We start from the raw sequence: 26,604 nt of genomic DNA, 5'->3' as shown, positions 1-26,604 counted from the left end.
AGGGCCACTGCCCCTCCAGAAATGGCAGCTATCTCACACCACATTCACCTCAACAGCCCTGAAAGTCAGCGTCGTCTCAGTCTGCATGTGGAGAAGCACGTAGCTGTGTCAGCTGGGGGTAAACTCAGGTTAGAAGAGGAAAAATATCTAGTTTTTTCCCTTTGCTCCTAGGAGAATGCTTTGGGGAAACACACACACACACACATCCACACACACAAAAGGAAAACCAAAACCCCTCCAGATGCTCAGGAGGGAGATTTGGTTTTTAACATGTTAAAATTGTGACCTTTTGTGACTATTAACTCACACATACAGAGAGCAGCAGCCTTTCCTGCCGTACCACCCAGCACGCATCCGGTCTAATCAGTAGACAGAAGAAATTCTGCAGCGGTGACTCACTTCTGGGCTAACAATGGGACTCAACGCTCCTTGGCTTTTTATTATTTTCAAATCTGGAATTCCTTCGGTAAAGTTTGGTACAGTAAATTTAGAACAAAAAGTGTGGATGTTAATGTGCCTCTTGGGTAAAATCTCTGAGAGCTCGGGCATGAGTCAAGCAAGGCTAATGTCTGCTGCTGTAACTCGGGGTACCTCGGACCAAGCTTTCCCCAAGTCATGGCATGGCAAGGAGGGAGAACTTACACATAAATGTTTTGACTGATTCTGACCTAGAATTTTAAACATAAACACTTTCTCTGGAATGGCTGTGGTCCAAAGTATTTGTAGGGCATAAAAGCCGACATACATCAAGTGACAATTCAATGGAAATGCAGTGGATTAGTATATCTTGAGTTCCATTTCCACCCCCTTGAAAATTAGCCAATTTTCTTCTGAACACCCAGGTTAACAGTCAATTAACTCCTAGCCGAGAAGAAGGAAAAGGTTGTCTTGGCAACCACTTGAGAGAGAGTCAGTTGGCATAATCTGTCTTAGCAGAGGACTTCTTGTTATGGTCTCAGGAACTGTGATGTCAAGTAAATCCATACCGATCTCTAGGGCTTTCATTGTCCTTAAAAATAAGTAAATCAAAATGTTTAATTCCTGTTCTTCAAATGAGATCTTCAAAATTCACAAATTAAGGGATCTCTGTGATTAGCTGGGAACGCAGGGGGATATGGATAAATGTAAAAGCTAGGTTGATAAAAACTATACCAACAGGTGGAAATTTGCGCTTTAAAATTATTTTAAACAAGTTTTGGAATCAGAGAATATTTTGGGGACACATCAGTGTAGGAAGCTGATGGCACACATATTCCTCCGCTTAGATAATTGTAGTTAAAAAAAGACAAAACCACCAAACTACAGTGATTAATCAAAACATGTAAACAATGATATGACGCACACTGGAAGCATTTTTTTATCCTGTCTGGGAAGCTACAAGTAAGGTCTCTGGATGTCATTCCAACTTCGGGCCTCCAAGGTAAGGATGTGCAAAGACAACTACAGATCTTGCCTCTGACTCTTAAATGGGAGGGTAAGACAGACTGTTTCCTGTTTCGGGTGGGGGTGGGGAAGAGAAAAGAAAAAGGCCTTGGGATCACATGTTATTTTCTGTGTCTCACTTCCAAAATTCTGTTCTCAAGTTCTTCCAGTGTCTAGAGGTGCCAAATAGGATTAAAAGAAATAGGATGACGAAAAAACTTGAAGACGTCAACCTGCAATGGAATATGGTCCTTCCCTTCCTGCCTTCTGATGGTCACGCTATTGCTCTTTAGTCATTCTCCTGTAACATGGATGTGCATGTGAGCATTTTCTGAGTTTCCTAGGCCATCTTATTATTATCAATCATTACTATTACCTTTTAAAGGGACAGGTGCATCTCTCATGCTCAATGTGTAAATGACCTCCTGTCACTTCTGTGAAATGCCGGCATACACAAGCCTAAATGAATGTCTTGTCACAGGAGCTAGACACCATGGAAGCAACTGGAATTCTTGATTAGGTGCTACAGTCACAACTAATTTAGTACTACTTAAGATGAGAAGATTTAAGCAGGATATGGAAAGGCGTTCTAAGTCATAAACCATGATTACAATGTATCCAATTTAGTACTAATGTACTGGGTCCTTTCTTTTTACCATCATTTTTGAAAATTGTTGACTTATATATGTACGGCAACAGGAAAACATGATTGAGCAAACTATCCCTTTTTACAGAAAAAAGAAAATCATAGTACTTATTTCCAGATTTTAATAATAAGTAATCTAAACTGAAACCATTTGAGATAAACAATTTTCCTGGTTTATATAGCAACTAGAGGCCCGGTGCACGACATTCATGCACTGGGGGGCGGGGGGAGTGACCCTCAGCCCAGCCTGCGCCCTCTTGCAGTCCAGGACCCCTCAGGGGATGTCTGCCTGACAGCTTAGTGCCACTAGGTGGAAGAGGCTCCCCGCCACCGCTGAGCTCGCCAGCTGTCAGCCCAGCTTCAGGCTGAGCTGCGCTCCTGGCTGAGTTGCGCTCCCCGCACTCCCCCTGTGGAGCACACTGACCACCAGGGAGCAGCTATTGCATTGAGCGTCTGCCCCCTGGTGGTCAGTGCATGTCATAGTGACGGGTCATTCTGCTGTTTGGTCGATTTGCATATTAGGGTTTTATTATAGGATTAGTTCAGGGTCACCGTCAAAAGCAGGATTAGAATGTGAACTTCCTCTCTCTCTTAAACTTGTGCTTAACCCACTTAGGTTTCCCACCCCAGAAAACAATAGCCTTTTGGGAAAAAAATATCCTAAATTTAGCCAATTTCATTTGAGCAAAATTGGAAGTTCAATTCAGATTGTTAAAAAAAGGTCAAAATTTGTTATGTGATTTTGGATATATTATTCATTCTTTTTAGGTCTTGGATTTCTCCTGACATGAAGATTTGTAGAATGTTCTTAAGGCCAGATTTTTTTAAACCATCTCTTTCCTAGTAGATGTTTGGCAAATGTTATGACTGTCTGTTATTGCAATTCCATTGTTCTCTACAAAAACAAAGGCTCATAGACTCAAAGAATGCAATAGCTGAGAGAAGTTTTGGGGAGCCAGCCAATCATTTCCCCATCACTGAATCTCAGGATAGAAAAGGCATCTTATTCGAGGGGTCTTTGAATCCACTTGTTCTCTCAGCATCATCAGATGGCCAAGTAAACATGCATACATATGCATCACTAATTGCTGTGAGTCTTAGAATGAAAATTAATTTATAAGCATTATGGATTTCAAAATTCAACTGTCAGGTTGAAGTCCAGGAAATATTTTACTTTTTTAAAAAAACATATTTTATTGATTTTTTACAGAAAGGAAGAGAGAGGGATAGAGAGTTAGAAACATCGATGAGAAAGAAACATCGATCAGCTGCTTCCTGCACACCTCCCACTGGGAATGCGCCCACAACCAAGGTACATGCCCTTGACTGGAATTGAACCCGGGACCTTTCAGTCCGCAGGCCGACGCTCCATCCACTGAGCCAAACCGGTTAGGGCTATTTTACTTTTATAAAAGGTCTCCTCATACCAGAAGACTAAGGGACCACTGATATGTCCCACCTCTCTTTTTACAAATAGGACCTAGAGGCCTAGAATGAACAAGTAGTCACACAGGAAATTAGGGGCAGAGCCAGGATTAGCACTGGGCTCCTTGACATCTGGTCCACCTCATGCTGTAGTGGCTGCCTGCTTACGAGTCCCACTAGCAGCGCTCAGTCCCAAATGACTGTTGCCCACTTCACTATTTAATGAACAAATGTTATAAGAATTAATGGACTAATCCATCGATGTACTTCTAAATAAAACCCTTGTGGGTGCCTTGCACTGAGTTTGACCTTCTACTTGGGAAAAAAGAGATCCTATTTTAGTCCAAAATATGCTCAAAAGTATTATTAAAAGGAGAATCACAGACTCGTGAATCTGCAGTGAGAACTGTAGCATCTATTAATAGAAGTTGCTTTAAAGCCAATAAAAATAATGTCGTGCCAGAGAATGAGGAATTTACCAAATGGCTTTGTCATTGTTATTACACTGGAAATATCCATTTAACATAACAGACTCATCTGTAAACCATTTGAATTCTAAAATGTGGATTTATGATCTGGATACAAATTGCCTGTTTTTGTCATGTTGGATCACAATAATCAGGCACTGTCATTTTTTTTTTTATGGGGGGTTGGGGGGTGGCGTCAGGATTTTGATTCTTCCGAATGCTCAAACTCTTGACTTGGTCATGAAACAAGCCCCATGTTAAGTATTGAAGTCACTGCCTTGTCCTTTTCTCTGCTGTTAGCCATGTCCTGGGCTTCTCTGTGGAGGCAGCTATACGTGGTGGGGGCAGATTGTAAAAAACGCTGGACAGTACGCAGCCTGGACCTCTTGGACCAGAGGTCATTGTTAAAGTGGGTCTGAGAGGATAGGAAAAGGCTGGTGCACTGCAGAGTAAGAAGTATCAGCTCTCTGTCATTTGTCTGCCTTGTTACATTGGAAGCTGGATTCCAATCAGCCAGTCCCACCCTTTCCTTTCCCCTTTTGGATGGTCCCACCCAGGCTCACATCCCTATGCCATCTCCAGTCTTCTCTGCACCACGGGGCTTCCGAAAGAACAGTTTGTATTCATTATTTTACAACTTCTTTCTCTCCATTTAGGCAGTCTTTGAGGAAAGGGGGCCGATGTGGAAGAATGCTTAAAAGGAAGTTCCATGGGTTTCCAGGTTGGGGAACTTTTCAGATCCTTTAATGCATCAATACTTTTTGTAAATCTCCAAGTAGAGAGGGTTCTAAGAAATATAGTATATAGCTTTTTCTCTAACTTAATTGAGAATTTTTTTTCCTGAATACAGTCTAAGAGCGTTTGGCACGTAGCAGGCTCTCATCATTAAATTGATAATGAAACTGTGGCTCTGAGAAACACAGTCTGGCAAAGTCTGTTAAGGAATCTATCTCCCTACACCTGGGTGCCCAATGTACATTCAGTAGGAGGTGTTCAGTAAATGTCTGAACGAATGAACAAACACAGGATGCAGGGGCAGCACTCAGAGCAAAGCCCTTGGGTGTCTGTTCTGCAGGACACTAGACACAGGATTCAGGCCCATCCACAAACACTCGACCTAAAAACACCCCGAGGTGGGCCTGGCTTCATGGGCTTGAGACCTGTGCCCTCACATAGGCTCCACCCCCTGTGCTGAGAAGGACCCTGCAGGTAAGTTAATGCTCTGCTGTCACCGTCTAAAAATATTTAATACTTTTTATGGTACTGGGTCTCCCAAATGAGGTAGCTGCTCTTTGCAAGGTGTCCCTTGCTAGAGCTCTTCTGCTCCCTTCCTGTGCCCCTCCCGCCCCCGGTGACCAGGTGTTGTCTGCAGTCTCCTCGACTGCAGGGCCTCGGGTACACCCAGCTTCTGGAGCCTTCTCTTCAATTCTCCTTCACGGAAACCCATGTTCTGAATGTATTGACAATGCAGGCAGCTATACTCTCTCTAGCTGTAGTGCTGGAAAGGATAGATTATTTCGTTTACATTAAAGTGTTAATAGCTGAGAAGGTATAAAGTGACACCCCCAACTCCCATCTCTAGGTTAAGTGGACTTTAAAGAGCAATGATCCTTTTAGCCAAGGATTGGCTCTCTAATTAGCCGTAATATAGATGTTGACCTTACACAGGTATTTTTGGCATCCTCCCTATGTAGATATTTTAAGATGAGGCAACTTTCCTATATCCCTCAAATTATACACTTAAGATGAAAGATTTATATGTTCAGAAGAGAAACCAGAGTATTAAGCACAAATTGGTAGTTACAAAATAGTCATGGGGTCATGGGGATGTAAATTACAACATAAGGCATATAGTCAATAATATTGTAATAACTATGTATGATGTCAGGTGGGTACTAAACCTACTGGGGGATCACTTTGTAAGTTATATAAACGTCTAATCACTATATGCTGTACACCTGAAATTAATATACTATTAAGCGTCAACTGTAAGCAAAATAAATAAATAAATAAATAAATATTGGAAGCAGGGAAAGAAAGAAGACATATGAATGTCCATATGAAAAGATAAAAAAATTATACTCTTACAGCAACTGCTGATATCATCACTCTATTTGTGAAACAGCTCTCATTCATATTAATAATTGTTTTAAAAATTATGGTGTCATTGCATTTTTTAAAACTGGCAAAACATTACCAAAGAGATATGTGTTTTTTCTAGCAGCTTTACAATAAACATATTCCAAAAGCCTGATTACTTTCTCTATAACAGTCATACCTTTGAGTCAGAAATCAGAAGTCCTGAATTCCAAAGAAGTCTATGTTGCCATTTTCTAAGCACCATGACCTTGGGCAAGTTATTTGATACCATGAATTCTTTCTTTCCTTGTTTTTTTCTTTTTTTTTAAAGAAGCCAAAGAATACCTATTTTCCTACTGGGGGGTTCACTTTGGGAGTTAAAGGAGATGTGCTTTGAAGACCATGAAAAAAAGCAAAGATTAAATACACTTCTGAGTGTGAAGAGTCCTTTCTGGAACATCTGAAGGCAGAACCAGAGCTGAGGGAAAGGACGGACAACTGCGGAGTCTAGGGTGGGGATGAGGTTTGAAGAACTGATAAAGGACGAAAAGCTGCAAGAGCAGAACGGGGACCATCTCTGCCTTTCCCGTCACGTGTTAAGAACATGGTCAGTGGCAGCAGCCAGCCAGACAAGGATATTTTTAAAATGAGGTATGACGGGGAAAAGCTGAATGCAAGAAGCAAGAAGGATGGGGGAACAGCAGGTTGGATGGGGTGAAGGAAAGGAGGAAGGTTGTCTGTATCCCTTTTCACAGTGACTACAGGAGTGCACTGCCGACGGAAGGGACAACAAAGGAAAATGGATGCTGATCCTGTGAAGGAAGGAAGGAAGGAAAAAGAAAAAGCTTTCAAGGAAAGTTTAAAGGAGAGGATCTGTTTGATAAACAACAGCTGCTCAGAAAGAATTTTATGTAGAAGGGATGTTGATGAATAAGTCAGAATGATTTCGAGACACATACTGGCAGTAGTTCAAATCCAGGGGGGTGGGAGTCCATGGCTTCAGATCAGCAGAGAAGTTGGCTATGTTTTGAAGATCCTATCAGAAGAGAAAGGACAAGCCTTGTGGGAAAACCTTGGTACTGATGGAAGGCCAAGGCTAAGTGTTCTGACCATTTGCTTTAGGAAGGAAGGAGCAGATAGAGGAGGCATTGTGATATGATTTAAAAAATGTATTTATGATTCCATTCAAAGTTAGAGGACAATTTGGTAGGCTTGACAAATTGTGACTGGGAAGTGGAAACCAAGGTGGAGGTCAGGCTACAAAAGCAGTTGGGGGAGGTGGTTGATGGAAGGGCGAATAGGCAAGATTAAGAGTAACGGGGGCCAAAAAATGCATAAACCATGCCTAGTGCTTTTTAGGATGTTGTTCCAAACAGAGTCAGAGCAGGTGTTGGAGGCCAACTTGGTTCGGAGTCAGTTTAGATCTGGTGTTCATGGAATTCTAGCAATAGCCAGTAGGAGAGCAGGGCACAGGGATATCAACTAGAGTACCTGGGGGATTTTGGTTCCCAAGCAGGAGTCTTGTTTACAGAAGCACAAAGCAGGAGAGATCAAGGTCATTGTGGGAGCAGCTCCAGCTGATGAGGTGCTGCCCCTCACTTTCTGATGAGGGCCCCTCTTCTGGGTGAAGGTAGGTCCCAGAGTCTGACGTGAAGCCACCAGATTCTAGTGGAGCCAGGGTGGACAGTTCTGATGGAAGGCAAGGGGAGCTGGGGGGACTAAGAGAAGGATTGTAAGAGGAGAGGGAGAGATCATTGGAATTGATCTTCTCAGGTACAAAAGGAAAACATGAGCCCTGGTGGGGTAGCTCAGTTGCAGGTTCTGGCCTGGTCAGAGCACATACAAGAATCAATTTATGCAATGTCTGCATAAATAAGTGGAACAACAAATTGATATTTCTCTTTAAAATCAATCAATAAAAATGAAAAAAAAAAGAAAGCATTTTTGGAAGCAGTTACATGTGGGGTATGGAAAGGTGGATGAGGGGAAGGTAGAGAGAGGGAAGGAAACATAGGCTAAGTGTTCTACAAAGTGCCTCACAGGTGTAATCCATCTTAATGCCACCGCAACCCTGTGGGATATAGATTATTAGTTCCTGTTTACAGATACATGCTCAGGTTTCTTGCTATAGATACTGATAATAGCTGTGGCTAAACTTGGCTGCACACTTACTGTGTGAAAGGCACTTTGAAAATTCTCTCTTAATCCTTCAACAAAAATAGAAAGTAGATAGTATTATTACTTCTACTTTGCACGTGAGAAAACCAAGGCATGGAGAAGTTCTAAAACTTGCCCAAGGCCACACAATCAGAACATGGTGGGAATCATGATGCAAACCCAGGCAACCTGTCTCTAGAGCCTAGAATCATAACCACCACAGTGAGCAGCCTCCAATAAGCCAAAGTTAAGAGAAAAATAGATGACAGATACACTTACAAGATTTAGAAATTATTATCTAAAAGGCGTCAAGGACAGATAGAAATAGAGAGGGAAAACTTTAGTCAATAAGGGGATCTGAATGTTTCATTTTTAGAGACAGGAAAAACTTTCTTGATAATTTTAATAATAATGAAGAGAATAATAACACAGTTTACATGTACTTAAGGCTTACCATGTGCCAGACTGTTCTAAGTGCTTTATGAATATTATTTCATTGAATTTTAAGAAAAATCTTTGTCTCATCGAAATCTCAGGACCTAGTAGGTGCTTGATATTTATCAAATGAATCTTAAAAGGTGACTCTAATTTTACTTTTAGGAAACTCTAGGTCACAGAGCAAAATCTCCCTCTCTCTCTTTTTTATTACCTCTCAGCTTTTATTTTTGTCTGAAATTATCCTGTTTATTTCTTAGCTTGTTTATGATCTCCTCTCTCTCTGTTAGCATGTAAACTCTAGGACAGTAGAGCCTCACTCATGCCGTCCAATGCTGCACTGGCAGCATCTGGAACAATGCCTTGGGCAGGAGGTGAGTAATCAATATTCGCTGTATGAATGAAAGAAGAGAGCCCAGTATTTCAGCCTTTCAGAGCAGCTCTTCTTCCGCTACAGCACACTGAGGTACAGAGTGGAGGTCGGCTGCTCATATGCTGGTAAAACAGCCTTCTTTCTGTCTGTGTCTGTTCTCAAGGAGCACCTGCACACTTTCTCCATCACTGGCTCACCTATTCACATACCCAGGTAGGCTTTGTTGGGGTGAAAGGAAGAAAAGTTCTTTTTTGTTCTCTTTTCAACACATAAGCGGGGATCATCACAAAAGTGATCAAATGATCTATGTATAAAAATGACTGTTTCACCTTATACCCACAAGGATGTCACCCCAAATTTATCAGATGGTAAATTTTATGCGTATTTTTCACAATTAAAAAGGGGGGGGCTCTTGGTAGCATGACATATACCTCATTTTAAAGGATCAAGATGAGGACTTTGGAGTCAAAAGTGGATGATTCAGTTAAGTCAAATGAAAATACAGAGTATGTAAGGAATAGGGCTGTAGACTAAGAAGGAACAGTTACCACCACAAACAACCTGCATCAGAAACAAAGAAGGATTAAGCATAAGCTTTTGGTCTTGTTCTCTCTCTCTCTCTCTCTCTCTCTCTCTCTCTCTCTTCCTCCAAGGGCATGCTTAGAGGAGAGAGAGAGAGAGAGAGAGACATTAATTGGTTGCCTTCCATATGTGCGTGGATTGAACCCAAAACACAGGTATATTCCATGACCAGGAATCAAATCGGAAGCCTCTCAGTGCACAGGATGACACTCAACAAACGGAGCCACCCCGGCCAGGCTGGTTTTGAACTCCTGATGGTCAGTATTGCAAACAACACTTTCTTTGTTGGCTTTTGAATATAATGTATACTCTTAAGCACTTTACACAAATCACTACAGAGATTTAGGACTTTGGAGCCTGTGATGTTTGCAAAGTCAGGCTGGTCAGAGCAGGTTGTGACAGGTAACGATGCGCTGATCTCTATGACCCAATCCCACAGACACTCACCTGTCTACACGAAGCTGGCAGACAATGCTTAGTGGATCCACAACTCCTTCTTCTTTCAACTGTCGACAGCCAATGGATGTAGCAATAAAACACCCCGTCCTACCTATCCCTGCACTAAAAAGAAAGGACAGAGAATAAAAAGGTGGAAGGAAAACAGCAAAGATAAAATATATTTTTAAAAAGGTACCTTTAAATTTGAAACAACAGCTGAGATGAATAACAATAGCAACACCAGCAGCTCTCATATACTGAGTATTACAACCTGGGCTCTGTGCTAAGTGCTTACACACATTCTCTCCTTTAGTTATATGCAGTAAGATGAGTAGGGTGGAGGGAGACGTTGGGTGAGGAGAAAAGTGAAAAGTGTACTGTAACTGGTCTACAAAGAATAATTAGGGTCTGAATTTCGGTAAGGTATGGGCACTAAAAAAGGAGGGAAGAGACATCACAAATGTGAGTCTGAAGGACTGGAGTTGAACAGTCAGAAAAGGAAAAAGTCAAAGATGACCAGGACTAGAAGAATGGTAATCCCCATGAGACAAAGGTGGAATTCTGGAATGAGGGCTGACTTGAGTTTGGTCTTGGATATACTGATGGTGAAGATTCTCGTGAATAACTGAAAATTCAGTTCAGTTTAGGAGAGAGGAAGTACTAGAGGTACATATTTCTAAGTTATTTATAGTTGGATAGAAACACTACTGTCCAGGGAGTTTATACATTTTTCTGCATTAGACAGTATGTCATCAACCTAACAAGCCCTTTCTCTCTCTCTCTCTCTCTCTCTCTCTCTCTCTCTCTCTCTCTCATCAATTTCAACCACTAATAGTTTTCATGTAAATTTATTTTAAATTTACACTTGAATTCCCTAAGTTTCTCCTAAACTCTAGATTGGCATTCCATCTCCCAGTTCAGTCTGTGGATGTTACTATTTTGCACTTGCGTCATCTCAGTGCATCTAAACAGAGTTGGTTGTATTTTCCCTCAATGGCATTACCAGTCAGCCCCAAGTTTTCCAGCTGCAAAATCTTGGAGACATTTTCAACATCTCCCCCCTCACCTCCCACATTCAACCTGTTACCAATTCCTTTATTTTCCACCTTTACTGAGCTTTGTGATCCCCCCCTTCTTTCCTTTCTATAGACTGTGCTCATGTTTTTGACATCTTACTTTATGATTAGCAATGATCTCATTATGGGTTCCAAGTCTCTGGACTTTTCCTGGACTAATTCACAATACACTCAGCTGCTAGGGACCTGATCATATTACTCGCTACTCAAAACTGTAGATGGCTCCCAATAGTTATAGCACAACATCGAAGCTCCCTTCTATGGTATTCATGACCTTGAATAATATGAAAGTGACTAATTTTCAAGCATAATGTCTTTTTATTGTAGTCCTTGTACCCTTTGTGCCATTTTTTTCATTTACATGAATCATTGCAAAAAAAAAAAATGCCTTTCGTTTCCAATTTTCCTTTCTGTGTTGATGATGATGATAATTCTTCAGTGAAAAAATGCCCTCCCTACCATCTTTTAAAACCACAAACATTGGTCATTTTTAAAGATCCTGTTCAACATTATTCCAATGTTCAGAGGTTTTCTTTAAACTTCCTAGTTTGAATTAATAGCTCCCCGCTTGGCACTCAAATAGCATTTACGCCCTCCTATTTAGAGCTTGTTTCTGTGAATGTGAGTGCAAAGGAATTCCGAAATAGAATGGGCCCCCTTTAGTTGAAGTGTCTATAGAGAGTTTGTTTCATTAAAGATAGAGAATTTGAACTGTACCGTATGAACGGCAGGCGTTTTGGTTATCACAAATGAGAGAAAAAATTTCAGGCATGGGAAGGGTTTAAGGCAACAATGAGTAGGTTAAGTTTGGCTTGAAGAGAGAATTGTTTGAGAGAAATAGTGGGAAAGAAGGCTGGGAAGGTACACTGAGAGGAAGTACTAGAGGTACATATTTCTAAGTTATTTATAGTTGGATAGAAACACTAAGGGTCTCACATGGAAAGCCAAGAGGCTTGGACTTTATCTTCTAAAACTTTTTTATATTTTAGAATTTGATGAAAACTAGGACATTTCACTTTTCAATAAAACTCACATAACATTAGATACTCAAATTTGTTTAAGTAATTTCAAGGAGTTCTCTGACTCCTGTAGCTCAAGCATAGACCCAAGGTTATGAACTTTTGTTCTAGGCAATGGGAAGCCATTAAGAAGTTCTGAGCAGGGAATCCATGCGATGGAAGAGGGTTTCAGGAGCATCATTGCAGATAAGTGCATTGGGGAGGCCATAGTCGGGATGGGCCTGGGGAAATGGGGTGTGTGTGCAATTAGCCGACTACTTCTAAAATACATGAATGAGATCATAAGGGCCTGAACTTGGGTGTTTGGACAGGAAGTGAAGATTATGGGAGCTTTGAAGGGAAAGCCAATCTAGTGACTGATTAGATACTGAGGCTGGAATTAAGAGAAAGGCCACAGATAACGGTCAATGTTAGAGGTTGAATGCCTGGAAGAAAGATGGTCTCGCTCTTAGAAATACTAATCAGAAGGGGAGCTGATTTTGCAGGAGAAGTAACTAGTTCATTTTATATATCTTCAGTGTTTTATGATTTTGGGTGGGGGACAGTTCCAGCCTAATGGATGGCCAATTAGGTTATTTTTCCTCAGCCCCAAGCTAAATTTAGGATAAAGCTTAATGCTAAAAGTTGGATAATGATGCTTTTGAATAAGTAGACATATAGTAAATTTTACTCTTAATTAAACCACAAAAGTTCAAAAAAGAAGGAGGCTAAAATTATCATCTAAAACAGAGATGGGGAACATCCAGCCCATGGGAGAGTATAAGGTCATCGAAATCATCTGGTCTGGCCCTGCCATGGCTTTAGGGGCGAGTTAATGAAATGTATGACCAAATATAGCAGGCTAATTTTTAAGTTGATAATTTTGTGCAGCCCAAGAATGATGTTATAAATATCCAAATGGCCCTTGGCAGAAAAAAGGTTGCCCAACTCTGATCTAAAATAATGTATTTTGTTTATTAAAGATATCATCAAAATCTATCCTACAAGACTCATGACATTAAATGAAGCAACAAAAATTACAGTGTTTTGAGAAAGTATTAAGAATAAGTGGCTAGTTATTGAAATATCTTTAAAAATAGTTGCTTTTTGGGGGGCACACTAAAAGGAAAACAAGGAGGATCAGGTATCCGTTGTGAGAGGAAAGCTTTGAGGGAAGAGGACCACCAAGGGCATCTGTTGCTTTTGTCGGCTGAACCTCCAGTAGCCCATGTTTCAGTAACAGCACTTTGTTTTCCTTTTTTTAAAAAAATTTTTTTTTTTTTTATTGATTTCAGATAGGAAGGGAGAGAGAGAGAGGGAGAGAGAGAGAGAGAGAAACATCAATGGTGAAAATCATTGATTGGCTGCCTCCTGCATGCCCCCTACTGGAGATTTTGGGCATATACCCTGAAGGGGAATTGAACCAGGGACAGTTCTGAGCCACAGCAGCTGGGCTTGTTTTCCTTTTGGGGAACTACCACTTGACCATGTACCATTTAATAATTTATTTCCATCTGTTTTTCATGAACTAACTTTTAAAATAGTTGACTGACTAAATGTGAAATAATAATACATGTTACCAAGATAAAATTCAAGTATAGTTCAGGTGCCATTTTGAAACAACAAAAAAAGCCACTAATAGTTAATTCCTAGTGTATAGTATACTGATGACATGAAATGAATCAAAATAAGTTTCAAGGTAGAGGAATGAATTGGCCAATTTCCTGAGCCATTTATTCAGAAGTGATATTTTTTCCACTGTATAATTGCTTGCTGAAAAATGCCCGTATATTGTCACTGTAAACATCGTCTTGATCAAGACTCAAATATGAGGAAGTCAGCCAATTTCAATAAATATTTAACTTACTGACAAAGTCACAACTAAGAAGGAAAACCCAACTTCTAGCTACTCTATGACTTTACAAAGGATGGCCTGTTTGCTTAGGCGGAAAGGGAAGTTCGTGCCTTACCTGCAGTGGACTACCACAGGCCCTCGGCCTGCAGAAGCAAGTCTGTCTTCTTCTACATCCAGCATGAGTTGTAGAAGGGGCTGAGCACTGTCTGGAGTCTTGTGATCAGGCCATGAGGTGTACCAGTAATGCTTCACATGTTGGGTGTGACTTCCTTGCTGAAAATAGCAACAGCCACCAAGTGCCTCATTTACTTTTGTAACTAAAAGTCATCCAAACCACAATACTGCATGCCTTCTCTCATTCCCATCTTGCTGTCAACTTATTTCTAGGTGGTAAATTGTGTGTGTGTGTGTGTGTGTGTGTGTGTGTGTGTGTGTGTTAATCCTCACCCGAGGATATTTTTTCCATTGATTTTTAAAGAGAATGGAAGGGAAGAAGGGAGGGAGAAAGAGAGAGAGAGTGAGAAAGAGAGAGAAACATCAATATGAGAGAGACACATCGATTGGTTGCTTCTGCATGCACCCCAGCTAGGCCAGGTATCGAACCTGAGACCCTTCCATGTTCAGGCTGATGTTGTAACCTGTAAGCAACACCAGCCAGGGCTCTAGGTGATTTTTGAAGAACAACCCTTCACCTTGAGAAAACGTTGCTGTAAATATCCTGATATCAAAGTTTGACAGTCTTGCCTCTATTAAATGATACACAATGATACACATATGATGTACATGTGAAACCTATATAATTTTATTAACCCATGTCACCCCAATAAATTTAATTAAAAATTTTAAAAAAGAAAATAAAGCAGAAAAAGAAATGAAAATATATATTTAGTATAGAAAGTGATATGTAAATAAGCTAAATCTATGTTTGTAATTTACTATAATGAACCCAATGGTAGATGAAAAGGTAGCCAAGAAAGAATTGGGATATAGTGTGCTTCCTGCTCTTTGAACTTTCCTGACATGTTACTGGAAACATATTAACCAATCTAAAAGCACATGTTTACATGCAATCACTGTAATACTTCTACACTCATCCCAAATTTCGTTTTGTAACAGCAGTGAGAAATTCCAGTAATAAAGAGGCTACAGGGGTCACTAGATTAGAATTGCTCTGAGGGAAGGTCCATGTGGGGTCCTGGCATGAACTAGGCACTTAGGACAAAGGTTTAAAAACAGGCTTTGGTAGGTGCCTTCCTACCCCCAGCTTCTCATTAAAAACCACCAGAACAGCCCTGCCCCTGGTCTCTCTGTGATGACTGTGAGGCTCTAGGTGGAACTGAAACCTTTGAGAGGATTGTTCTCTGGAGTCAGAAACAATACCATGGCAACATTCCTCAGCATCTGCTGCCCGTAAGTGAAATAGATAATTTTCCTCTGATGTAATCTGGTCTGGGGAAAGTCCCTATAAATTACTGTAACTCCAAGTGTGGAAGATCTCATCAACACTTTAGGCTCGTCTTGCCTCCCACAGCCACCCACAAGCACAGTTTTTCTCTCTCAGAGTCTCCAGGTCTTACTTAGAGCTGCATAAGCCAAAGTGACACTAAAAAACATCATGGCAAAGTCTCTAGAACAAGCCTTTAGCTAAAGGCATTCAAAAGGTTAAATCAAGAGATCTCTTATTTATGCAAATTATATAATAACATCCTACTTAGTAAATTTCCTTCATATACACTTATTTAATTACTAGAGGCCCGGTGCACAAAAATTTGTGCACTCGGGGGAGAGGGGGAGTCCCTCAGCCCAGCCTGTGCCCTCTCGCAGTCTGGGACCCCTCGGGAGATAACGACCTGCTGGCTTAGGCCTGCTCCCGGGTGGCAGAGGGCAGGCCCAATCCCTAGGTGCAGCCCCTGGTCGGGCTCAGAGCAGGGCCGATTGGGGAGTTGGGGCACCGCTCCCTGTCATGCACAGAGCAGGACAGATTGGGATGTTGTGATGCCACCCTCAGTCACGCTCAGGGTAGGGCCGATTTGGGGGTTGGGGCACCGCCCCCTGTCACACTCAAGGCAGGGTCGATGGGGAGGTTGCGGCGCCACCCCATCATGCAGGGGGTTGGGGCCATGCCCCCTGTCATGCACAGAGCAGGGCCCATCAGGGAGGTTGGGGCTCCGTACCCTGTCACGCGCAGAGCAGGGTCGATCAGGGGGTTGGGGAGCTCCCCCCTGTCACGCACAGAGCAGGGCCCATCAGGGGGGTTGGGGAGCTTCCCCCTGTCATGCACAGAGCAGGGTCCATCAGGGGGTTGGGGAGCTCCCCCCTGTCACGCACAGAGTAGGTCCGATAGGGGAATTGGGGCACCGCCCCCTGTCACACACAGAGCAGGGCGGATCAGGGGGTTGGGGCGCCGCCCTCTATCACCCACAGAGCAGGGCCGATCAGGGGGTTGGGGTGCCGCCACTCTCACACTCAGGGCAGGGCTGATGGGGAGGTTATGGCTCTACCCTGTCACACACAGAGCAGGGCCCGTGGGGGGGGGGGGGTTGGGGCACCGCACCCTGTCACACACAGAGCCGCAGGGCGATCAGGGGGTTAGGGAGCTCCCCGCTATCAGGCACAGAGCAGGGCTGATCAGGGGGTTGGGGTGCCTTCCCCTGTCAGGAACAGAGCAGGGCGGATAGGGAGGTTGTGGCCCCACACCCTGTCACTCACAGAGCTGCAGGGCGATCAGGGGGTTTGGGCGCTGCCCCCTGTCACGCTGATCCCGGTATGGGGAGGCATATTACCCTTTTACTATATAGAATAGAGGCCTGGTGCACAGGTGGGGGCCGGCTGGTTTGCCCTGAAGGGTGTCCTGGATCAGGTTGGGGGTCCCCACTGGGGTGCCTGGCCAGTCTGGGTGAGGGGCTGAGGGCCATTTTCAGGCTGGCGGGTGACTGAAGCTCCCAACTGCTCCTTTTTTCATTTTTTTTTTCTATTCTGAACCAGCTTTAGCTCTGAGGCCTCTGAAAGCAGGTTTCTGGCCTTTAACTTCTGTATTTGATACAATGTTGTGATCCGGCTGGCTGAAGCCAGGCTGACTGAAAGCCGGTTTCTAGGGTTTTGTTTAGCTTCTATATTTGCAACATAGTTGCTTAGAGTTGCAGCTGAGAGGCCGGCAGACAGGCGGGGAACGTTGGAGTTCGCAGTCACTGGAGCAAGCAAGCCTCCCTGTTCGCTTCAGTGCATGGCTGCCGGCCGCCATCTTGGCTGACAGTTAATTTGCATAAGGATATGCTGATTAGCCAATGGGAAGGGTAGCGGTCGTACGCCAATTACCATGTTTCTCTTTTATTAGTGTAGATTCCATATTTAATTGTAGCTGACAACAAAGAAATACACGAGGGGAGGATTATAATTTCTCTTTCCTCTTTACACTATTTAATTGGTTTAAATTAAATCTGTAACATTTATTAGGATAATAATTTCAAAGTATAAATGTTATCCCTCTACCCTGGTTGGCAAACTGCGGCTTTCGAGCCACATGCGGCTCTTTGGCCCCTTGAGTGTGGCTCTTCTTAAGCCTTAGGAGTACCTAATTAATAACAATGTGCCTACCTATATAGTTTAAGTTTAAAAAATTTGGCTCTCAAAAGAAATTTCAATCGTTGTACTGTTGATATTTGGCTCTGTTGACTAATGAGTTTGCCGACCACTGCTCTAGTATCATCTATTTTGTAGATAGCTATAGCCATGTAATCTTACCTTTAAGACGAGGTTTCGAACAGTATAGTTATCACATTCATTTACATTGATAACCAGAACCTCGACTTTTCCATAAATTCCTCTCTTTTCGGGCCAGTATAGCACACATTTCTGATGAAGGAGAAAGAAGAACACAGCAAGTATTAATGACATTCATTGGCTTTGGAGTACTTCTCATTCAAGCATCTCAAGAGTTTCTTATTTAGTTAGTTTTTTAAAAATCAGGTATCAATTTTTACAATTCGGTGAATGTATTAAACCACTGAATTATACACATTAAACGTGATTTTTACAGCATGTAAATTACATCTCAAAAGGGTTTTTTTTAAAAAATGAAGTATCAAGTGTTGCATGTTCTTGGCAAACACTATTGCTACTAATCCTATACCAAAAACTAAAGGTAGAATTTCCCAAAACTCCACAGAAAAATTAAGAACGCACTAAAAACTTAATTAGGAATTGAGAAATTAACATCCACACATTCGAGTTGATCATGTAATGACTAGAAATAAAAGAAATGTTTTCTCATGATGACTGAGGCAAGTCACATTTTCCTGCTTCATTGAGTGGAAGTGTCTACTGAGCATCTGCAATGTGGTAGACACTACAGGGTGAAGTTCCTCTCATATGGGAGGCAGAGGTAATGACAATTAATGCCTGTATGGGAGTATATATTTCAGGAGCAATGGTCATTTCATCTGTGGCGTCCATTACAATGGATGTATAACAAAATTACTTTAAAATATTTTTATAATGGATGCTCTTTGAAAGATTTAATAACCATAATAATAATTATATTACAAACAAGGCAATATAATATTGTGGTTAAGGTGTAGGCTTTGGGCCAGAGAGCCTGGGTTCGCCTTTTGGTTCTACTTATTATTTGCTGTGAATCCATCAGCAAGATACTCAATCTCTCTGGCCTCAGTTACTTCATGATTTACTCTGTGGAAAGCACTTAGAACCGAGCCAGGCAAATAAAAAGCACTCAAAACATGTTACTGTTGTTATTATTATTATTCACTAGAGGCCCAGTGCACGAAATTCAGGCACTCAGGGGAGTCCCTCAGCTCAGCCTGTACCCTCTCACATTCTGGGAACCCTCAGGGGATGTCTGACTGACAGCTGAGGCCCGCTCTATGCAGAGAATGGGCCTAAGCCATCAGTTGGACATCCTTAGCGCTGCCACGGAGGCGAGAGAGGCTCCTGCCATGGCTGCTGCACTCGCCAGCTGAGAGCCTGGCTTCTGGCTGAGTGGTGCTTCCCCTGTGGGAGCACACTGACCACCAGAAGGAATTTCCTGCATTGAGCATCTGCCCCCTGGTGGTCAGTGCGCGTCATAGTGACCAATGGTTCTACCGTTCAATCTATTTGCATATTAGCCTTTTATTATATAGGACTAGAGGCCCGGTGCACAAAAATTTGTGCACTCGGGGGGGAGAGGGGGTCCCTCAGCCCATCCTGTGCCCTCTCGCAGTCTGGGACCCCTCAGGAGATAATGACCTGCTGGCTTAGGCCTGCTCCTGGGTAGCAGAGGGCAGGCCCAATCCCTAGGTGCAGCCCCTGGTCGGGCTCAGAGCAGGGCCGATTGGGGAGTTGGGGCGCCGCCCCCTGTCATGCACAGAGCAGGGTGGATGGGGAGGTTGTGATGCCACCCCTAGTCACGCTCAGGGTAGGGCCGATTGGGGGGTTGGGGCACCGCCCTCTGTCACACTCAAGGCAGGGTCGATAGGGAAGTTGCGGCGCCACCCCCTGCCACGCACAGAGCAGGGCCGATCAGGGGGTTGGGGAGCTGCCCCCTGTCACACACAGAGCAGGGACCATCGGGGCTTGGGGCTCCGTACTCTGTCACACACAGAGCAGGGCCCATCAGGGGTTTGGGGAGCTCCCCCTTGTCATGCACAGAGCAGGGTCAATCAGGGGTTTTGGGAGCTCCCCCCTGTCATGCACAGAGCAGGGCTGATCAGGGGGTTGGGGAGCTGCCCCCTGTCACACACAGAGCAGGGCCAATCAGGGGGTTGAGGAGCTCCCCCCTGTCACGCACAGAGTAGGGCCAATAGGGAAGCTGGGGCACCGCCCCCTGTCACATACAGAGCAGGGCCCGTGGGGGGGGGGGGGCGGGTAGTTGAGGCGCCACACCCTGTCACACTCAGGGCAGGGCCGATGGGGAGGTATGGCTCTACCCCGTCTCACATAGAGCAGGGCCCGTGGGGGGGTTGGGGCGCCGCCACTGTCACACACAGAGCCGCAGGGCAATCGGGGTTGGGGCGCCGCCCTCTATCACCCACAGAGCAGGGCTGATCAGGGAGTTGGGGCGCTGCCCCCTGTCACACACAGAGCCGCAGGGCAATCAGGGCATTTGGGCGTTGCCCCTTGTCATGCTGATCCCGGTGCCGGGAGGCCTCGCGGCTCCGCTGATCCCGCTCGGCAGGGTCACAGATCCGGGTCCCAGACCACAGACAGCCTTGCCTGCTGCCGCCTGCCTTCAGTATGCAAATTAGCCGCCATCTTGTTGCTTCAGGGTGGGGGTCCCCACTGGGGTGCCTGGCCAGTCTGGGTGAGGGGCTGAGGGCCGTTTTCAGGCTGGCGGGCGACTGGAGCTCCAAACCTCTCCTTTTTTTCTTTTTTTTTATTCTGGCATTTATTTACCTTCTATGGCTGTCACTGGAGCTGAGAGCTGGCTGTCTCTCTGAGGCTCGGCTGAAAGCAGGTTTCTGGCCTTTGTTTTCTGTATTCAAAACAATGTTGTGACTCCAGCTCTGAGATCCCAGCTGACTGACAGGAGGTTTCTGGGCTTTTGTTTATCTTCTATAAATGTTACAATGTTTCCAACTGAAGCTCAGAGGCCGGCGGGGAACGTTGGAGTCCACAGCAAGCAAGCCTCCTGTTAGCTTCCAGCTGCCTGGCTGCCGGGCCGCCATCTTGGCTGACAGTTAATTTGCATAAGGATATGCTGATTAGCCAATGGGAAGGGTAGCGGTCGTACGCCAATTACCATGTTTCTCTTTTATTAGTGTAGATTATTATTACTAGTGTTCTATTTTATAATTACTGGGCTTTATAGCTTCCATAGAAAGTGATCATTAATTATGAATTATATCCGGCATTAAATTTTATATTATTATGTCCAAGCTATATTATTAAAAGAAAACTATGAAATTAGATTTAGGCACACGTATCATTTATTATTTTGTCTTTTAACCAACTGCAAAAGACCTATTAAAATTTTTAGCACATATTTTAGTGATTAAGAAAGTAAAGGGTGACAGCTGAAGTTTATTGCAGTTGCCAGGGAGGCAGGGTTAACTTGAGAAGCATTGTTTAGATAGCACTTATCTTCTTCCAAGCACACGTGCACATTTACAGGGAAACTCCTTCACTTGTTGCCTGCCATCGGACCTTTCAGTGTCCAAGACGCTCGTTTCTTCACATAGAGGCCAAAGCAGTGGTTCCCAAACTTACTTGGCCTACCGCCCCCTTTCCAGAAAAAATATTACTCAGCCCCTGGAAATTAATTTTTTTTTTATTTTAATATCAGTTACTCATGGCCCCCAATGCACCTGTGGCCATCACCGCCCCCCCCCCCCCCCCCCCCCCGATAGCTGCAGCGCCCACCAGGGGGTGGTAGCGCCCACTTTGGGAATCACTGGGCCAAAGGAATATGATCACACCTGAAAAACTTAAGAACTTATAATTCAATACGGCAGTAAAAGAAGCACATAATTACAGAACTAAAGGAAAAGACATGCCAAGTATCAGAAACACACCTCCTGGATCCTATCATGCTAAGTACTGATTATTCCAAAGATAGGGTCACGAAGAAAGGCCCTTCACCTGGTTGACTCACTGTATCTCTGATCCGTTACAATAAAAACACATTTGCATCCTCTATATTCTGGTCCCTTTCCAAACCAAGTAAATCACTTCACCTCTATTTACAGGCTGCCCCACACCCACGGCTGTCAGGCAATCAGGCTAAAGGCTTACTGCGCTGACATCACATTAACATTAAGGCGGGAAAAAAACCTTTCAAAAATAGAGCAATTTATTTCCCTCCTCATTTATGAGTTGTCAAATGCCTAAAATTTCCCCGGCTTGTTAAAGATAATCATACTAACCAATTTGCCTGGTGTCTTTCAACGGAGCATCAATTATTTCGCTGCAAGACCTGAGCTATTATATATCTTAAAACCCCTGCCTCCTGGATGAATCCAAGAAGAGACAAAGAATCTTGGGAAAAAAGTCTTGAAAAGGAAAGAGGCATTCAGGGGTCCCGCAGTATGGCATATGTGCCACACTGCCCACCAACAGATCTGAGCGGCAGGACCCTCTTCGGGAAGGTGGTTCTCAAAACCGGCAGGAAAAGCGTGGAGGCAGGAGCTCCCAGGCTGCACCCTGCCTCTCAACAATACTTGAACAGGCTTGTGCACCTACTTGATAAATGGAAGTACTACTTGCTTCTCTCCCAAGCTTGCTGGGGCCCTCTTGAATGTTTTTCTTGACTCTTTACCAAAAATGCATTTGGCAGCCAGCTCCCAGAAGACAATGCAATATGACTTGTTCATTCAAAGAACCCTTAATTAGCATCCCATCTCCTTTCTGAGCTACAATAGCTTATTTTTACACACTGAATGCACTCCCCCCGCCTCTTTTAGGAGAATGTAGAAAAAGAGACCAGATAAGTGTGGGTGCTTTTGAATATGAGGTGGGGGAGCTCTGCAAGTGTAGTTGTATCTAAGAGCACAAGTTCATGTTTAAATTATTTTCATGAACAGCTTTTTAGGGTTTCTCCATTGTGGTGCTAACAATGGTATGATAGATGCAGAAAATGCAAGGAAGGAAAATGCTCTCTTACAGATAATATTGTGAAGGTACAGTAATTGTAGGTAATTCAAAATAGCATGTTACCTACCAGAATATAACCCCAAATCACCACTATTCTTCTGCTAACTGGTCTGATCCTTACAGTAAAATTATCTATTAATTCCAAGAATTCGTGATTTAAAGGGGAAAAAAGAGGTTTTCAGAGGATCGTGTATCCCTTGTGCAAACAAGTAATTAGCAAACCCTGACTATAAAGATTCTGGACACCAACCAGTTCTTCATAATTAGTGGTTCATAGCCAAAGCAGGATGCAATGCAAACTCATAATTTTATAATCTTTTCTTTCTTTGACCTTCTCTCTTGCCCCCACCATGGTAGAGCTATTTGGGTATAAAGAAGAAAGTCCAGCTAGTTGTTTAGTTGCCTGGGAAAAATCTTTTTAAAAATTTACTTTCTTTTTAAATTCTATGCATTTAAAAATCAAAGAGATTTTGCTCTATGAGCTAAAGTCCTGTATCATCATATAGAGCAGTGATGGCGAACCTATGACACGCGTGTCAGAGGTGACATGCAAACTCATTTTTTTGGTTGATTTTTCTTTGTTAAATGGCATTTAAATATATAAAATAAATATCAAAAATATAAATCTTTGTTTTACTATGGTTGCAAATATAAAAACATTTCTATATGTGACACGGCACCAGAGTTAAGTTAGGGTTTTTCAAAATGCTGACACGCCGAGCTCAAAAGGTTCGCCATCACTGATAGAGTGGCTCTAATTAAATAAAAAGAAGATGGGCTGTTTCATTTGGGTACATTTGCATATGAGAGGGATAGAATGGGTCAGATTGTCTACTGTTATTACACTGTAGTTAGTCTTATTCTTTGTTTTCCAAATGAATATTACTAGCATAATATAGCAATTTAATGTTAAAAGTACCTTCACTAAGAGATCATTCAATCCCTTTCAGAATCATTTGAGTTAGGTAGAGCAAGTTATTACGATTACTATTATTATTATTATTAATAGAGACCTGGTACATGAAATTTGTGCATGGGGGGGTCTGTATCCTCTCCAATCCAAGACCCCTCAGGGGATGTCTGACAGCATCCCGCAATCTGGGACCACTGGCTCCTAACTACTTGCCTGCCTGCCTGCCTGATAACCCCTAACCACCTCTGCCTGCCTGCCTGATCGTCCCTAACTGCTCCCCTGCTGGCCTGATTGCCCCTAAGCGCTTCTGCCTCATCCTGCACCCAGGACCCAGGATTCCCTCCTCTGGCTGGTTGCAGGCACCCAGGACATGGGCTTCCCTCCCTCTGGCTGGCTGCAGACACCCAGGACCCAGGCCAGCTTTGCCCAGACTGGCAGCAGCCGCAGGGAACTGTGGGAGGGCAGCTTTGCCCGGGCCACAGCCACAGGAGCCTGGAACCACAAGGTGGGCGGCTTGTCTCCTCTCCTGGGCTGCAGCTGCAGGTGCAGGTGCAGCTGTTGGTGCCCAGAACTGTGGGGCGGATGGCGTATCCCTCTCCCGGGCCGCACCTGGCTGGTTGCCATTCCTCTCTCCCCAGTGTTGAGTGCCTAAGCCTTTACAGCATGATGGCGTGAGGGCGTGGCAACCATTTACACATTATCTTTTTATTTATATAGGATATCTTTTTACAACAGAGGAAACTGAAACCCAGATGTTTTGCTAGGGGTCTTTTGGAAAATTCCTTTGGGGGCTAGGACCCTCTGAGCAAATATTACTTTATAAATTCAACTTGTCCACTCTCTATCTCTTAACTGCATATTTGTCTCAGGCTCTAGACTAGGGGTGGGCAAACTTTTTGACTCGAGGGCCACAATGGGTTCTTAAACTGGACCGGAGGGCCGGAACAAAAGCATGGATGGAGTGTTTGTGTGAACTAATATAAATTCAAAGTAAACATCATTACATAAAAGGGTACGGTCTTTTTTTTTTTTTAGTTTTATTCATTTCAAACGGGCCGGATCCGGCCCGCGGGCCATAGTTTGCCCACGGCTGCTCCAGACAGTTATTTCTAGACACTTAGTAGACTTAACCATCCAAAGGTCTCCAGGAGTCTTCAAACTTAGATGAAAAATGGAATTCACTTTCTTCTCTCACAAATCTTCCCTTGCTGCCCATCTAGGTTCATGACATCCTCCTCTAGTCAGTCTCCCAGCCAGACATCCTGAATCAAACTCTCTCTGATTCCCTCCCATTCCATCAGAAAGTAAATACAGTGTCTTCTATCGCTGGAACAACTTTCAAATCTGTCCCCTTTTCTCAGTACACTCTTCCATTGCCTTAATTCTGCACCTCATTACCTGTTACCTGGACTGTTACTACAACTTCTAACCTATTTCCACGCTTCCTCTTGCTTTTCTCAAATCCGAATCCTGTATCCTGCCACCAATTATATTCCTAATATACAAATTACATCATGTCACTCCATTTCAAAACATCTTTAGTGGCTCTCTGCTGCCTATAAAATGAAGCCAAAAGTTTTGTTTTGTTTTTAGTATAGTTCTATATTTTTTGGCACAACTTAGCATTCCAGTCTCATCTCCCTTCACGCCCTACTATGCTACGCTCAAGCCACACCAAAATGCCGGACCCAGGCAGGCTGTGTGGTCCCCTGTCTGCCTTTGCGTGCCAGTGCGCTGCCTGCATTGTTTCCTGTGGGCACCTACTCACTCATCAGGACTCTATTAAAAAGCTGTAAGGCTTTGTATGAACTATTTGGACAAAGAAATGTAATGAAAATTCATATTTTCTATAGTTTTATCAGAGAGACAAAGGAAGGGAGTGAAAGAAGGGAAAACAGAATATGATTTTTATATGGCTTTTTGAGATTAAACTTTGCAGAGTGCTGACGAGGTCAATCAATGGGATAAATGAAATTTATAAGTCAAGTCACACAGCTCACATGAAAGACGCATGTAAATACTATAGAGAAAGAATACAGCTGTATATACTTGAGAGAAGTATTACGTTAGGCCAAATCACCAAGTAATTCCTTCACTTTATGAGAGATAAATGTGGTACTTTACTGCTCTCTGAGGCCAACTGTGGGTTGCTTGCTCTCTAATGTCTTGCATCAGTGCCTGGCCCGTTATGCTGGGGCAATAATTGAGTGCATGAGCTTTGGAATCAAATAAACCTGGATTAAAAATTGGCCTCCGTCACTCACTAACTTTGAGACTTTAGGCACATGGCTTACCCTCTCTGAGCATCTCGTTTCTCATCCATAATAGAGGGCTAACAAAACAGACTTTGTAGAGTTAAGAATGAAAATAATTGGATTAATGTATGAACTGTTCTTAGCACATACTTTTAATAAATTGTAGTCAGTAGAAAATATCTTCCACAGTATATGTAATAAGATAATTTACATCTACTTCCTATCTTTCTTAGAAAGGGATGAGAGGGGTATCAAGTGACTCCCTGAGGTGGTCTAAAGACTCTGGAAATGTGCAAATGCTATTTCCATTTTTGGACTGAACCAATTCCAGCTTTGTAATAATTCACATTTAAAAGAGTTTGAACACTGTGTTTTTAATGTTCTCTTTCTTGCAGGAGGAATTCCCTTCTTCTTGCAATTTATCTAAAGGAAGGAACTGAAATTTACCAGCCATACAATCTCTTCTCTTTCATGAAATATAACTGACTTTTCAGCTTTATTTTGGAAGTTTTTGTTTATATTCATTTTATTAAAAAACTATAAGAATATTGGTATTATTAAATAAGAGCTGGAAATTCTTCATTTATTTATTTAAAAAGTATAAAGGTTCATGAAAGCATAAAGCCTGGGAATTTCTAAAGATAACTCCACCTTCATTTTTTTGGGAGGAAATGATTTTTGTCTATTCTAAACAATGACGCTTAACACAATTGAAAGTTGGCACATTTTTGGTAAACAGCACTTTCCTGGGAGTGTAAAGTCTGCTGCATTTTTCTTCTGAGCCAGACTTCTCAGTATCATTTTGATCTGTAAAACATCAAGAGTTTCCTCTATCGTAATATATTTACATCTTCAGAGAGTCTGGATGGAAAGGAATTTTATTTTAATTTAATGAAT

The 26,604-nt window shown here is 43.0% G+C and overlaps 1 protein-coding gene across 3 annotated transcripts in view; it reads right to left on the bottom strand.

The window, feature by feature from the left end:
• Positions 1 to 26,604, bottom strand: part of PTPRR (protein tyrosine phosphatase receptor type R) — a 257,394-nt gene that overhangs the window by 6,208 nt on the left and 224,582 nt on the right. Inside the window, exons 11-14 of one of the 3 annotated variants that reach the window (XM_070409727.1) lie at positions 17,695 to 17,805; positions 14,069 to 14,226; positions 10,034 to 10,147; positions 412 to 1,009 (exon numbers count right to left, since the gene is read on the bottom strand). In XM_070409727.1, the coding sequence (XP_070265828.1) occupies positions 862 to 1,009; positions 10,034 to 10,147; positions 14,069 to 14,226; positions 17,695 to 17,805 (531 nt within the window). In that variant the 3' untranslated portion in view covers positions 412 to 861. Of the gene's footprint in view, positions 1 to 411; positions 1,010 to 10,033; positions 10,148 to 14,068; positions 14,227 to 17,694; positions 17,806 to 26,341; positions 26,515 to 26,604 lie in introns of those variants that run through there. The other 2 variants (XM_070409729.1, XM_070409730.1) reach the window with 2 other exon arrangements.

The sequence above is a fragment of the Myotis yumanensis genome, unplaced genomic scaffold (genome assembly GCF_028538775.1).
Source record: "Myotis yumanensis isolate MYYU_CA2020_CCGP unplaced genomic scaffold, mMyoYum1.0.hap1 SCAF_3, whole genome shotgun sequence".
Classification (NCBI taxonomy): domain Eukaryota; kingdom Metazoa; phylum Chordata; class Mammalia; order Chiroptera; family Vespertilionidae; genus Myotis; species Myotis yumanensis.
Note: the sequence above shows the minus strand (reverse complement) of the source record. Positions and strands in the feature narration are given on the sequence as shown.